Source organism: Oryctolagus cuniculus, chromosome 3 (assembly GCF_964237555.1).
Source record: "Oryctolagus cuniculus chromosome 3, mOryCun1.1, whole genome shotgun sequence".
Lineage (NCBI taxonomy): Eukaryota > Metazoa > Chordata > Mammalia > Lagomorpha > Leporidae > Oryctolagus > Oryctolagus cuniculus.
In genome coordinates this window covers 145,558,018-145,571,526 of record NC_091434.1, presented here as the reverse complement: position 1 = coordinate 145,571,526, position 13,509 = coordinate 145,558,018, and the positions used below count along the sequence as shown (strand labels likewise).

General features: G+C 37.3%; 1 protein-coding gene across 3 annotated transcripts in view; it reads left to right on the top strand.

Moving 5' to 3' along the window:
* Window positions 1–13,509, top strand: part of SEMA3C (semaphorin 3C) — a 187,435-nt gene that overhangs the window by 117,177 nt on the left and 56,749 nt on the right. For all 3 annotated transcript variants that reach the window (XM_017342732.3, XM_008258295.4, XM_070071246.1), the window contains exons 9-11: window positions 140–254; window positions 7,311–7,380; window positions 9,562–9,706. In XM_017342732.3, the coding sequence (XP_017198221.1) occupies window positions 140–254; window positions 7,311–7,380; window positions 9,562–9,706 (330 nt within the window). The remainder of the gene's footprint in view (window positions 1–139; window positions 255–7,310; window positions 7,381–9,561; window positions 9,707–13,509) is intronic.

Sequence of the window (13,509 nt, the reverse complement as noted above, 5' to 3'; positions counted from 1 at the left end):
TATTGGAGTGAAGATGTGGTTAACGTTTCCTGTCTTTAGAGTATAGAAAATCCCCAGGTGAAAGAAGACCAGGTTGAACTTTTAATGCACCCCAGTCTGTGTTTAAGTAATTGAAAGTATGTTTGCCAAATGATTTCAGAACGACACGGGTGGGCTGCGCAGCCTGGTGAATAAGTGGACCACCTTCTTGAAAGCGAGGCTGGTGTGCTCAGTGACGGACGAAGATGGCCCGGAAACTCACTTCGATGAACTAGGTACGCAGAAGTGTCATTGAGACACGTTTCCGAAGGACAGTGTGGAAGGTTTATGGATGTTAATAAGCTCTCAGGGGAGAAGGCTCCTTCCATGGGAATTTTCAGCATACATAATGTACCAATTTGTATTAATGATCTAGATTCTGTTCATAAATTTCCTCAGGTATTTTTTAACCTGTTTTGCCCCTGATTATACCGCTGAGACATTTAGTTAATTGAATTCACCATGATCTATGAATGAGAAGAGAGTGTGTGGTGTGTATTGCATGTTTGTGTGTGTGAGAGAGACCAAGATGGAGACGTAATTACATAATTTATATGTAAGGGACCATATTTTTGTGCTTTTTAAATGAAGTGCATATTTTATGTCTACTAGATTGTCTAATATTCTGATTTGAAATCACTTTGCATGAGAAAACAGCTATTTTTACTATTGCTACTAAGGGAAAAATAGAGGTCAGGTGGAAAAGAATCAAAATAGAAATGAGAAGGCTTGTTTTAGTTCTGCTTGTTGAATTTAGGAGTAAGTATTAACAGTGTGACGTCATAAGGATTATTCGTTTGAAGTGAAATAAACACTAAGCAGATTCCTTTCTGTCAAGGAGCATCCTATTTAATCAGAATCATTTGGTACGTATCAGAGTGTCAGTTGCTAACTATGAAATGGTTGTCCTTTTGCTTTAATCTATTTAGAAAGGATTTGCTTTTGTTGTAATATATTAACATGTAAAATGCTGATTATTCTTAAATTTTGAGACAGACAATGCAGTAAGCAGTAAAACTGCATGACAGTATGAGGTTTGGTGTATCTGCCAGTTATAAACCTAAAGCAGTAGGTCTCAGAAGCCAGTAGGTTGATCTTGTAAAAAAAATTTTCTGAATCAGCCTTTCTAGAGAAAAACTAAGTGTCATTTCTAAGTGACATAGACAGATCATTCACTTGTTCCCCCAGATTGTTTGCAAGCGTGTTTATGTTTCAATCTTTCTTACTCTTTAGGAAAACTATACCTGGTCAGCCTTTATGCACATATGGAAAAGACTAGCAGTTACTCATTTATGGCTAAATTCATCACTACCCTAAAAAAAATACATCTGCCTTTGTTCTCCTAGACAAAAAGTGTACTTGTAAAATCATTACTAGATCTGTGCCTTTGAGATTGCTAATTAGTCAGTTATTAATGACCATTGATTGTTAATTAGGATTTTTTTATTTTTTTATTTAGTAAATATAAATTTCCAAAGTACAGTTTATGGATTACAATGGCTTCCCCCGCCCATAATTTCCCTCCCACTCGCACCCCTCCCATCTCCCACTCCCTCTCCCCTTCCATTCACACCAAGATTCATTTTCAATTCTCTTTATATACAGAAGATCCATTTATATATATTAAGTAAAGATTTCATCAGTTTGCACCCACACAGAAATACAAAGTATAAATTACTGTTTCAGTACTAGTTACAGCATTACTTTACATTGGACAACACACTAAGGACAGATCCCACATGAGGAGTAAGTACACAGTGACTACTGTGGTTGACTTAACAATATGACACTCTTGTTTATGGCATCAGTAATCTCCGTAGGCTCTAGTCATGAGTTGCCAAGGCTATGGAAGCCTTTTGAGTTCACCGACTTCGATCTTATTCCGACAGGGTCATGGTCAAAGTGGAAGTTCTCTCCTCCCTTCAAAGAAAGGTGCCTCCTTTTTTGATGGCCCTGTTCTTTGCACTGGGATCTCACTCGCAGAGATCTTCCATTTAGGTCTTTTTTTTTTCCCCAGAGTGTCTTGGCTTTCCATGCCTGAAATACTCTCATGGGCTCTTCAGCCATATCTGAATGCCTTAAGGGCTGATTCTGAGGCCAGAGTGCTATTTAGGACATCTGCCCTTCTATGAGTCTGCTGTGTATCCCGCTTCCCATGATGGATCATTCTCTCCTTTTTAATTCTATCAGCTAGTATTAGCAGACACTAGTCTTGTTTGTGTGATCCCTTTGACTCTTAGACCTATCAGTGTGATCAATTGTGAACAGAAATTGATCATTTGGACTAGTGAGATGGCATTGGTACATGCCACCTTGATGGGATTGTATTGGAATCCCCTGGCACATTTCTAACTCCACCATTTGGGGCAAGTCTAATTGAGCATGTCCCAAATTGTACATCTCCTCCCTCTCTTATTCCCACTCTTATATTTAACAGGGATCACTTTTCAGTTAAAATTTAAACACCTAACAATAATTGTGTGTTAATTACAGAGTTCAACCAATAGTACTAGAATAAAACAACAAAAAATACTAAAATGGATAAAGTATTACATTGTATATCAACAGTCAGGACAAGAGCTGATCAAGTCACTGTTTCTCATAGTGTCCATTTCACTTCAACAGGTTTCCCCTTTGGTGCTCAGTTAGTTGTCGCTGATCAGGAAGAACATATAATATTTGTCCCTTTGGGACTGGCTTAATTCACTCAGCATAATGTTTTCCAGATTCCTCCATCTTGTTGCAAATGACCGGATTTCACTGTTTTTTACTGCTGTATAGTTTTCTATAGAGTACATGTCCCATAATTTCTTTACCCAGTCTACTGTTAATGGGCATTTGGGTTGGTTCCAGGTCTTAGCTATTGTGAATTGAGCTGCAATAAACATTAATGTGCAGACTGCTTTTTTGTTTCCCAATTTAATTTCCTTTGGGTAAATTCCAAGGAGTGGTGTGGCTGGGTTGTATGGTAGGGTTATATTCAGGTTTCTGAGGAATCTCCAAACTGACTTCCATAGTGGCTTTACCAGTTTGCATTCCAACCAACAGTGGGTTAGTGTCCCTTTTTCCCCACATCCTCTACAGCATCTATTGTTGGTAGATTTCTGTATGTGAGCCTTTCTAACCAGGGTGAGGTGAAACCTCATTGTGGTTTTGATTTGCATTTCCCTGATTGCTAGTGATCTTGAACATTTTTTCATGTGTCTGTTGGCCATTTGGATTTCCTTTTTTGAAGAATGTCTATTGAGGTCCTTGGCCCATCTCTTAAGTGTGTTGTTTGAATCAGAGAAGAAATCAACAGGATTGAATCAAAAAAAAAAATTACAAAAAATCAGCCAAATGAGGAGCTGTTTTTTTGAAAAAATAAACAAAATTGACACCACATTGGCCCAACTAACTAGAAATAGGAAAGACCCAAATCAATAAAATCAGAGATGAAAAAGGAAACGTAACAACAGACACTACAGAAATAAAAAGAATCATCAGAAATTACTACAAGGACCTGTATGCCAGCAAACAGGGAAATCTATCAGAAATGGATAGATTCCTGGACACATGCAACCTACCTAAATTGAACCAGGAAGACATCGAAAACCTAAACAGACCCATAACTGAGACAGAAATTGAAACAGTAATAAAGGCCCTCACAACAAAGAAAAGCAGGACCAGATGGATTCACTGCTGAATTCTACCAGACATTTAAAGAAGAACTAACTCCAATTCTTCTCAAACTATTCAGAACAATAAAAAAGAGGGAATCCTCCCAAATTCTTTCTATGAAGCCAGCATCACCTTAATTCCTAAGCTGGAAAAAGATGCAGCATTGAAAGAGAATTACAGACCAATATCCCTGATGAGCATAGACGCAAAAATCTTCAATAAAATTCTGGCCAATAGAATTCAACAACACATCAGAAAGATCATCCACCCAGACCAAGTGGGATTTATCCCTGGCATGCAAGGATGGTTCAATGTTTGCAAATCAATCAATGTGACTCACCACATTAACAGACTGCAGAAGAAAACCATATGATTATCTCAGTAGACGCAGAGAAAGCATTTGATAAAATACAACACGCTTTCATGATGAAAACTCTAAGCAAGCTGCGTATGGAAGGAACATTCCTCAATACAATCAAAGCAATCTATGAAAAACCCACAGCCAACATCCTATTGAATGGGGAAAAGTTGGAAGCATTTCCACTGAGATCTGGTACCAGACAGGGATGCCCACTCTCACCACTGCTATTCAATATAGTTCTGGAGGTTCTAGCCAGAGCTATTAGGCAAGAAAAAGAAATTAAAGGGATACAAATTGGGAAGGAAGAACTCAAACTATCCCTCTTTGCAGATGATATGATTCTTTATTTAGGGGACCCAAAGAACTCTACTAAGAGACTATTGGAACTCATAGAAGAGTTTGGCAAAGTAGCAGGATATAAAATCAATGCACAAAAATCAACAGCCTTTGTATACACAGGCAATGCCATGGCTGAGGAAGAACTTCTAAGATCAATCCCATTCACAATAGCTACAAAAACAATCAAATACCTTGGAATAAACTTAACCAAGGACGTTAAAGATCTCTACGATGAAAATTACAAAACCTTAAAGAAAGAAATAGAAGAGGATACCAAGAAATGGAAAAATCTTCCATGCTCGTGGATTGGAAGAATCAATATCATCAAAATATCCATTCTCCTAAAAACAATTTACAGATTCAATGCAATACCAATCAAAATACTGAAGACATTCTTCTCAGATCTAGAAAAATGTTGCTGAAATTCATATGGAAACACAGGAGACCTCGAATAGCTAAAGCAATCTTGTACAACAAAAACAAAGCCGGAGGCATCACAGGTTGCAGGACATACTACAGGGCAGTTGTAATCAAAACAGCATGGTACTGGTACAGAAACAGATGGATAGACCAGTGGAACAGAATAGAAACACCAGTAATCAATCCAAACATCTACAGCCAACTTATATTTGATCAAGGATCTAAAACCAATCCCTGGAGTAAGGACAGTCTATTCAATAAATGGTGCTGGGAAAATTGGATTTCCACGTGCAGAAGCATGAAGCAAGACCCCTACCTTTCACCTTACACAAAAATTCACTCAACATGGATTAAAGACTTAAATCTACGACCTGACACCATCAAATTATTAGAGAGCATTGGAGAAACCCTACAAGATATAGGTACCGGCAAAGCCTTCCTAGAAAAGACCCTGGAGGTGCAGGCAGCCAAAGCCAAAATTAACTATTGGGATTGCATCAAATTGAGAAATTTCTGTACTGCAAAAGAAACAGGAGAGTGAAGCAACCGACAGAATGGGAAAAAATATTTGCAAACTACGCAACAGATAAAGGGTTGATAACCAGAATGTATAATTAGGATTTTATATTATGAATCTGCTTTCATATTATTCTGTGTATTACACTTTTCTGTGCTACTTTTTCTCTTTGCCTTAATATGCTTAAACATTTTGTTCCTGGAAGAAGTACTTCTTAAGTAAAAATTATCTCTAATAATTTTAATCATTAGAATACAGTCTTTTTATGTTAAAAATCACTATAAAAAAAGTTTTCTAAGGGCCAGTGTTGTTGGGCAGGGGGTTAAGCCACCGCTTGTAATGCCGGCATCCCATATCACACTGCCAGTTCAAGTCTTGGCTGCTCTGCTTCCCATCCAGCTTCCTGTTAATCTGTCTGGGAAAGTAGAGAATATGGCCCAAGCACTTGGGCCCCTGCCACCACTTGGGAGACCTGGATGGACTTCCTGGCTCCTGGCCTTGGCCAGGCTCAGGCCCAGGCCCAACCACTGTGGCCATTTGAAGAATGAACTGGTGGATGGAAGATGCCTTTCTTTCTGTTTTCCTCTCCCTGTCACTCTGCCTTTAGAATAAATAAAATAAATATTAAAAGAAAACTTTTCCATATTTCAAATTCTAACCCTAGAAAAGAAATTTATACATAAATATATATGCTTATATTTGCATATATGTATATATTCATTTTTAATTTTTATGTTAATGTGATATGATTGCAGTGAGAACAGACTCAATATAGTTCATGGATACAGTTCTAAGAAATAATGATATTCTCTTCCTCCCACCCTGGTTCACTCATACCCTCTCTCTCTCCCTTTCTTTCTAAGGAATGGATATTTTTTATATTTTTAAATAAAAATGGATAATATATTATCATTAAAGTATATTTAGAAAATACAGACAAAGGCAAAGCAGGAAAGTTTTTGCAGCTTTGTTACCTGGGAACAAGCTAGTTTATCTTTTTCTTGTATCCCAGTGTATAATTTTAAGGCTTGCATTGTTGTAGTCTGTGTTATAAATAATCCTGCTTTTTTTCCCACTTATGAGTTTTTCATCAGTGTGGCCTCCATAGAGACACAAGGTCTTCATAAAAGCCATTGGTATATACATAATATTTTTTCTTTTTAAGAAAGATTCTTCCTTTCTTGATTTATTTATTTGAAGGATAAACAGGGTGACTGCAGCAGCCAACGATGGGGCAGATGGAAGGCAGGAACCAGGAACTCCACTGGGGTCTGCCACATGGGTTGCAGGTGCCCAAGCAGTTGGGCCTTCTTTTGCTGCCTTCCCAGGCCCAATAGTAGGGAGCTGAATGGGAAGCAGAGCAGCTAGGACTTGGATTGACCCTCTGATATGCGAGGCTGGTTTTGCAAGTGGCAACTCAATCTGCTGTGCCACAAGGCCAGCCCTCAGTATAACATTTTATTTAATTAGCAGATGCCTATCATTCAGCTGTTGCAAAGTCACAGTCAAGCTCCAATCATGGCTTTATGGACAGTACTTTTCATAGTTGAAATTGTATTTTCTTAAGATTTTCATTTGTTTTCCCAGAAAGCTTTTATTTAAGGTATAGAAACTTCATGCATTTTATAAATACAACTTTAGGAACAGTGTGATTCTTCCCACCCACACTCCCACCCCCCCTTCCTCCTCCCTCTCCTATTCCCATGCTTATTTTTTACTAAGATCTATTTTCAATTAACTTTATACACTTAAGACTAACTCTGTACTAAGTAAAGAGTTCAACAAATAGTATGGAAAAAAAAAAACCTGTTCTTCAGCATTTGAGACAAGGTCTATTCAATGTCTTCACATTTCTAAATGTCAATTTCACTTCTATAGATTACCTTTTAGGTGCACGATTAGTTACCACATATCAGGGAAAACATAGAGTATTTGTCCTTTGGGCACAGGCTTATGTTTGGACACTAGAAATAATGAGTTTTTTCCCTTTTATAGAGGATGTGTTTCTCCTGGAAACTGAGAATCCAAGGACAACACTAGTGTATGGCATTTTTACAACATCAAGGTAATTTTTACACATTTATATTTTATGAACTTATGTAACAAAATTTATTGAGTAAGAGTAATCATTATGAAATAATTCTTTGTCTCAACTTTTAATCTTAAGTAGTGTTTGGGATGTAGATTTTCCATTTTCTTTGGCCAAATTAATGAACTGTATTTGAGTTGAACTAGTACTTTCAAAAAAGTTTTGTACAGAGTGTTTGTAATGATTCTGTGCTATTTTTCTTAAAGAAATTAAAATATAAATTGCAATGCAAGAATAAAATAGATAATTCATTACAAGAAAATAACCTTAACATATTAACATTATTAAGTAAAACATTTGACATTTTTGTTATTGTTAGAGGTAATGGAAATGTTTACTACCTGGATTGTGGTGAGAGATGCTAATGTGATCCACACACAGGGTCCTTAAAAAGTTCATAGAAAATGAATTTTATAGGAAAACTATATGTGGATTTCAGAAGATTTGCACAACAGTAAACTTGTCTTTAAATATCATTTTTCCATTAACTTTCGAAATATCCTCATAGGTCCAAATTCATCAAATTATATACATTAATTATATGCAATTTATGCACATAATTATATTTCAGTAAAGCTGAAATATAATTTTTACTTGCGGAACAATCTTAAATTATAACTTTAGAAACTAACAAGACCCTGAACAGTCTTTCCTCTTCTGACAGTGTGACATATTTGAAAATAGGTTTAATGTTTTCTAATTATTCTGGGATTTCCAATCCCTATTATTGTATATTTCAAAACAAGTCACCAAATTCGCACTCTTTCCTGTGCATATTTCTGTTTATTAATCTTATTAGAAGTCAGCCTAATTCTCCATCTGTGACTTGATCAATCCTTTTCTTAGAGGATCAACTATATAATGAAAATCTGAAGGTTTTAGCATTCTTGTCTAAATGGGCAAAGCACAGTATAATTGTAAACCGCAATAAATTCTTCCAAGTGATAGAAATGACAGGGATGTTGACTTCCAGCCATATAACACTGGATCCACAAGATGTCTAAAATGAGGCCCATGAGGATATATGTAACTCCTATTCTAATGGAAAAAAAAAAAAATAGTCCTCATTTAATTCACCAAGGACTGAAGAGAGAGAGAAAAAAAAAACAACCAAATTCTGAAGAAAATGTGGGTTTCAGTTAAAAATATTCTCTAGCCTCTATTTTTCTCAATGTTGATATAGCTTTAGTGTAAAATCCAAAATTACCATTTCTGACTCTTAATACTAAAATTGATAATATACCTTGTTTTCTTTCATGAGAACGCAATACCTTTTCCCATTAGGAAAATGTTGCAGCCAATCTGCTGTGGTGACTGAGAAAATTTTTAGAAAGGATTCAAGCAAACTTATGAGACCTTATTGATTCAGATAATTCAGTGAATCTTTATTGTACCTCTTTTTCCCCATGACTAACAGGGAAAGTACATAAACCATCATAGCTTAGACTTTTCCAACTAACATTTAGGATAGCATGTGAGAAAGTTCTCACATCAAAAGAATCAAAAAATAGTTATGATCTCTTATGTATGTATCATAATTTGAGTAAAATTATGATAGCCTCTATTGATAGTGATCTGGAATTCAGATTCATATTTTATTGATATTTTAAATGACACATGAATTTTTGTTGTTGCTAAAGTTAACTAGTTAGATAGAAACTTCCTTGACGTCCTACTTTTGCAAAACGTGGGGAAGAATTTTCTATAAGTTATTAATTCTTGTCTATTACTTCCATGGTGGAATTAAATATTTTGTGCTAATGCTTTGTTTCAAAACAGCAGACATGTTCAACTTTATATGTATGTAACATAGCATAGCAGTTAACATCCCCATGATGAATTGTATCAAGTTCAAAAATGTTAGCTGACATATACATTTGTACATATTTTGGGGGGTCATGCAGTATTTTCAATACTTGTGTATGTTATGCAATTTCCCAAAAGGGTAAACAGTTCTCTCTCCTCCAACATTTATCATTTCTTTATGGTAAATTCATTCTAAATCATTCGAGTTTTTTTTTTTTTTCAGAAAAGCATACAGTACATTACCACTAACAACGTGTCATCATAATCTTTACCATCCATTTCTTTAAAATTAGATTTAAATTTAAAAATCTAAAATGGACTCTTTTCTCTTTCTTGCTTTTTTTTTTTTAGCTCGGTTTTTAAAGGCTCCGCGGTGTGTGTGTATCACTTGTCTGATATACAGACTGTGTTCAATGGGCCATTTGCCCACAAAGAAGGGCCGAATCATCAGCTGATTTCCTATCAGGGCAGAATTCCTTATCCCCGCCCTGGAACTGTAAGTACCCAGGGAAGATTCTTTGCTAACCCGCTTTATGAAAAATATCACTTAACAAGAAATGCATATCATCAGGGCTTTTAACAAACACCAGAATGCACGACAGAGTTGTCCTTTATATTTTTTCAATACACAAGTTCTGAGATTTGGGATTTTACTAAAACATCACACCTGTTACAGTTTTTACCAAGTGAGAGTGCTAACAAATATCTCATTTAGATTCTGAAACAATCCTGTAAGTTAGGCAGGGTGGAGGTATTGTCATTTTGCCGGCATTAGAAACCATAGTTTTGAAAGGGTTAACTTCCAGGCAGCAGCCTGAGAATTTGCTTAGTAGCTTTTCACAGCCCTACCCTCTGTTAAGGAATCTTGCCTGTTTTAATGATGGAATAACCATGTCAGGATTAATTCAGAGATGTCTCATATGCAGACACTTCAATTATGAGGGATCTATTTAGTTAACAGTTGTATGTTATGTTCTTTTCACAGAAAGAAAAAGGAATGTGTATGCAAAAAATTACAGTGGAAGTGGCATCATAATTCAAATAAAGTGTTTATTTTTTAATTATTTTAAATTACTAAATTATTTTAATTCAATAAGTAAATTAAATTGAATAATTAAATTATCTTAAATTATTAAGTGATGAATGAGTTAGAATCATGTGTTTAATTACATCCAGCTTTCTAATTGGAAATTCCCTGAACTACTGTGAGGCATGGTACAGTAGCCATGTCCTGTGATGTCAGGTGTATTACAGGGCACATTGGAAACTGATCTTCCAGCTGAGACTACAGACAGTGCCCAGCAAGAAGAAACTGGACTTTTCCTAGGATAGGACTTCTGTGATAACAGCCACACTGTGTGTGTTTCATCTGGCCTGTGGTTGTGCCACTTTCTAGAATATTAATTAGTTTCTCTCTGTGAAAAGTAGTACGCGGCAGTGATTCAGAGGAGGTGTTATACAATAGAGCATCAACAGAGATCTTATCCTCTTAACATCTCTCATTTCATAGAACGGGGTTATCATTATAACTTGGGCGTGGATATAAATAGAAAGGAATTATCTCATAAAAATCGAAACATAGATGTTAACGTAATATTTACTTACAATGTTCCTTTTTCCTTGAGTTTCAAATTCCTTTTGCCAATATTCTTTCACATATTTATCCTGTGGATTTTTTTACTATTTGTTGATTCACTTTCATTTTGTCTCATTGGAATTTATCCTTAGTGTATTTGGTTGCTTCTTTATTCCTTTATTTTCTCATTGTCTTAAATTACACTGGCCATGGTGGGAATATTTACATTGTGGAGATCAGCAGATGCTAGCAATTCCTGAACAAATGCAACTTCTGTCCCTATCCCTCACTGTGCTCTTCACTTACTTGACAATGTAAGAGGCACCTTACCAGAGGTAGAGGACTAGAATCACAGGCAGAAAACCCTCATGTGGAGGTGCAATTACTCTACTTAAAATGTGGGACTAGATATGCGCTTTAAGGGGAAACAAAATCAGCCATTGCTAATTGGTAAGGTTCCAGCCTGTGAGTCCCAAGCTTCCAAGAGTAGAGAAGGGACTGGAAATGCTAATTGTCTGATTTGCTCAGCCTAGCGTGTACATGGTGTGGAAGTATTTCACTGTACCCCATAAACACATGCAAGTGTTACATGTTAATCAAGAGACTGTCTAAAAAACAGGAAATTTCAGCATAGAAATTTGGCAGTGTTTGAGCTGCTGCTTGGGACTTCCACATCTCATATTGGAGTGCCTGGCTTCAGGTCTCAGTTCTACTGTCCATGCCAGCTTACTGCTAATGTTCACTCTGGGAGCCAGCAGTAGTGAATCAAGTCCCTGGTCCCTGCCAACCACATGGGAGACCCAGATTGAGATCCAGGCTGCTGGCTTTGGTCTGGCCAACCCTAGCTATTGGGGCATTTGGGGACTGAACTAGTAGATGGAAGATCTTTCTCTCTGTCTCTCTGCCTTTCAAATAAGTAAAAAATTTTAAAACTTGTCCTAAAAAACTCATTTCTCACTTTTTTTTAGCTCTCAAGAGTAAGCATTTTTTTCCTGTTCTAAAACTGTAGAATCAGCCAGGGGCTTAGTGACACACATCTGGAAATGACTCCGTGAAAAAAGGGAGTAGTCAGTACTTGAGACATATTTCTATAATGTGGTTTCTTACATCTGGTGTTGAGACCAGAACAGCTTCTTTAAATCAAAAAAACTGTCGGATGAGTGACCCTTGGGGAATAGAAGGGGCAGGGTGGAGGATTGACTTCTGGAACTCCTCCTGGAAAAGCATACCTCCCTGAAGAGTTGGTCCCTCCGCCCTTCACTGAGCAAAACCCCATGAAGTCAGCTCTCTGACTCAGAGTGGCCAGGCTCTGCCTCGTGCTGGGCTTCCAGGGTTTAATATCCTGCTCATGTAGCCAGGGGACCTGCAGCCAAGTGACCCAAGGCATATTCCCTCTTCTCCAGGGTGAAGAATGTTGCCTCTTGAAGTCCTCCCAGGAAAGGATCAACTGTGACCGCTGGGCTTTATTTCCCCATACAGTAGTCCGGTTGCTGGGTCAACCCCATAAATACTGCACTGTGTTCTTAAAGGACTGACATTGGCAGAAATCCTGTACCCTCATTCTAGTGCTCCCTGTAGGTGCTTCTTTTAAAGCCGGCTTGATAGCTGTGTTAGCAAACGGCCCAACCAGCAAGCTGAAATCGGTAGGAAGGAGAGTGCCAATTGTGTCCTAATGTTTTTCCGTAAGTGATTCAAGTTTGTGGAAGAAACAAGACACCTTTGGTATGCTACAAAGGACAGCCAAAGATTGCAGACTCTCTCTGTGGCTCAGCTAATGTGGTGCATTCTGTTGCGACGTGTATATGGTTTCTGCAGGAGACTGTGTTTGTGTGTGTTGTAGAGCATGTTCAAGCCAGACCTGATTTAAAAAAAAAAAAAAAAAAAAAAAACTTCAACTTTAACACCTGCTTATAACTGCTTCAGTCGTGTGCTTCAAACAGCTCAGGGATCTGTAAAGAAGCACAGAAAATTCTTGAACACGTAGTCTGTGGCCAGAAAAAGGCAGTTTCATTGCTGGCACTTTGTTGATTCTATGCCTTCGATTGTTTCTCCAATAGAAGCATTTCTGTTTCTCTTAGATGTTTGAATGCAGTTAGTTAGGGAGGTTCCTGATAAAATACAACACAGAAAGTATCGAAGCAGAAAACGTCTTCTGTCAATGTTGAAACCTGTGAATAAAATCTAAAAAAAAAAAAAAAAAACTGATTTCAGATTAGAGGAAAAAGAGATTGTAGTAAGGAAACCTCCTTTGTGCCTTGTGTGGGAGGACACATAACAATTATGAGATTGAACCTGCCTTTAAGGGTGATGGGATTTGCATAGATTAGATAAGGAAAGACAGAAGGAAGGGTGTTACAAAGGGTCCAACTTACACAACAAGGCAAAGAAATTAATAAGTGAGTCCTGGAAGCTCTGTCTGGCTGGTCAGACTGGAGCAGAGGGTTTTTGCAGGTAGTGAAAGGGAAAAAAAATACATGGATGATGAGGTCCAGGGGATGCAGAAGTATGTGCCTCCAACTGTGTAATTGGCCTTCAAACAAAGGGCCTAGACCATCAAGGGTTTCAACATAACATCAGTTCCTCTCAGCCACAAATTTCATAGACCCATAAACCAGTTCAAAAAACTAGCTCAGATTCTGGAATGCCACTAAGTTTCTTTGTTTATCCATGCACCACTCATCTTCCCAGTGTTAGGTCAAGATCCCCTTGACCTGCCAGTCACA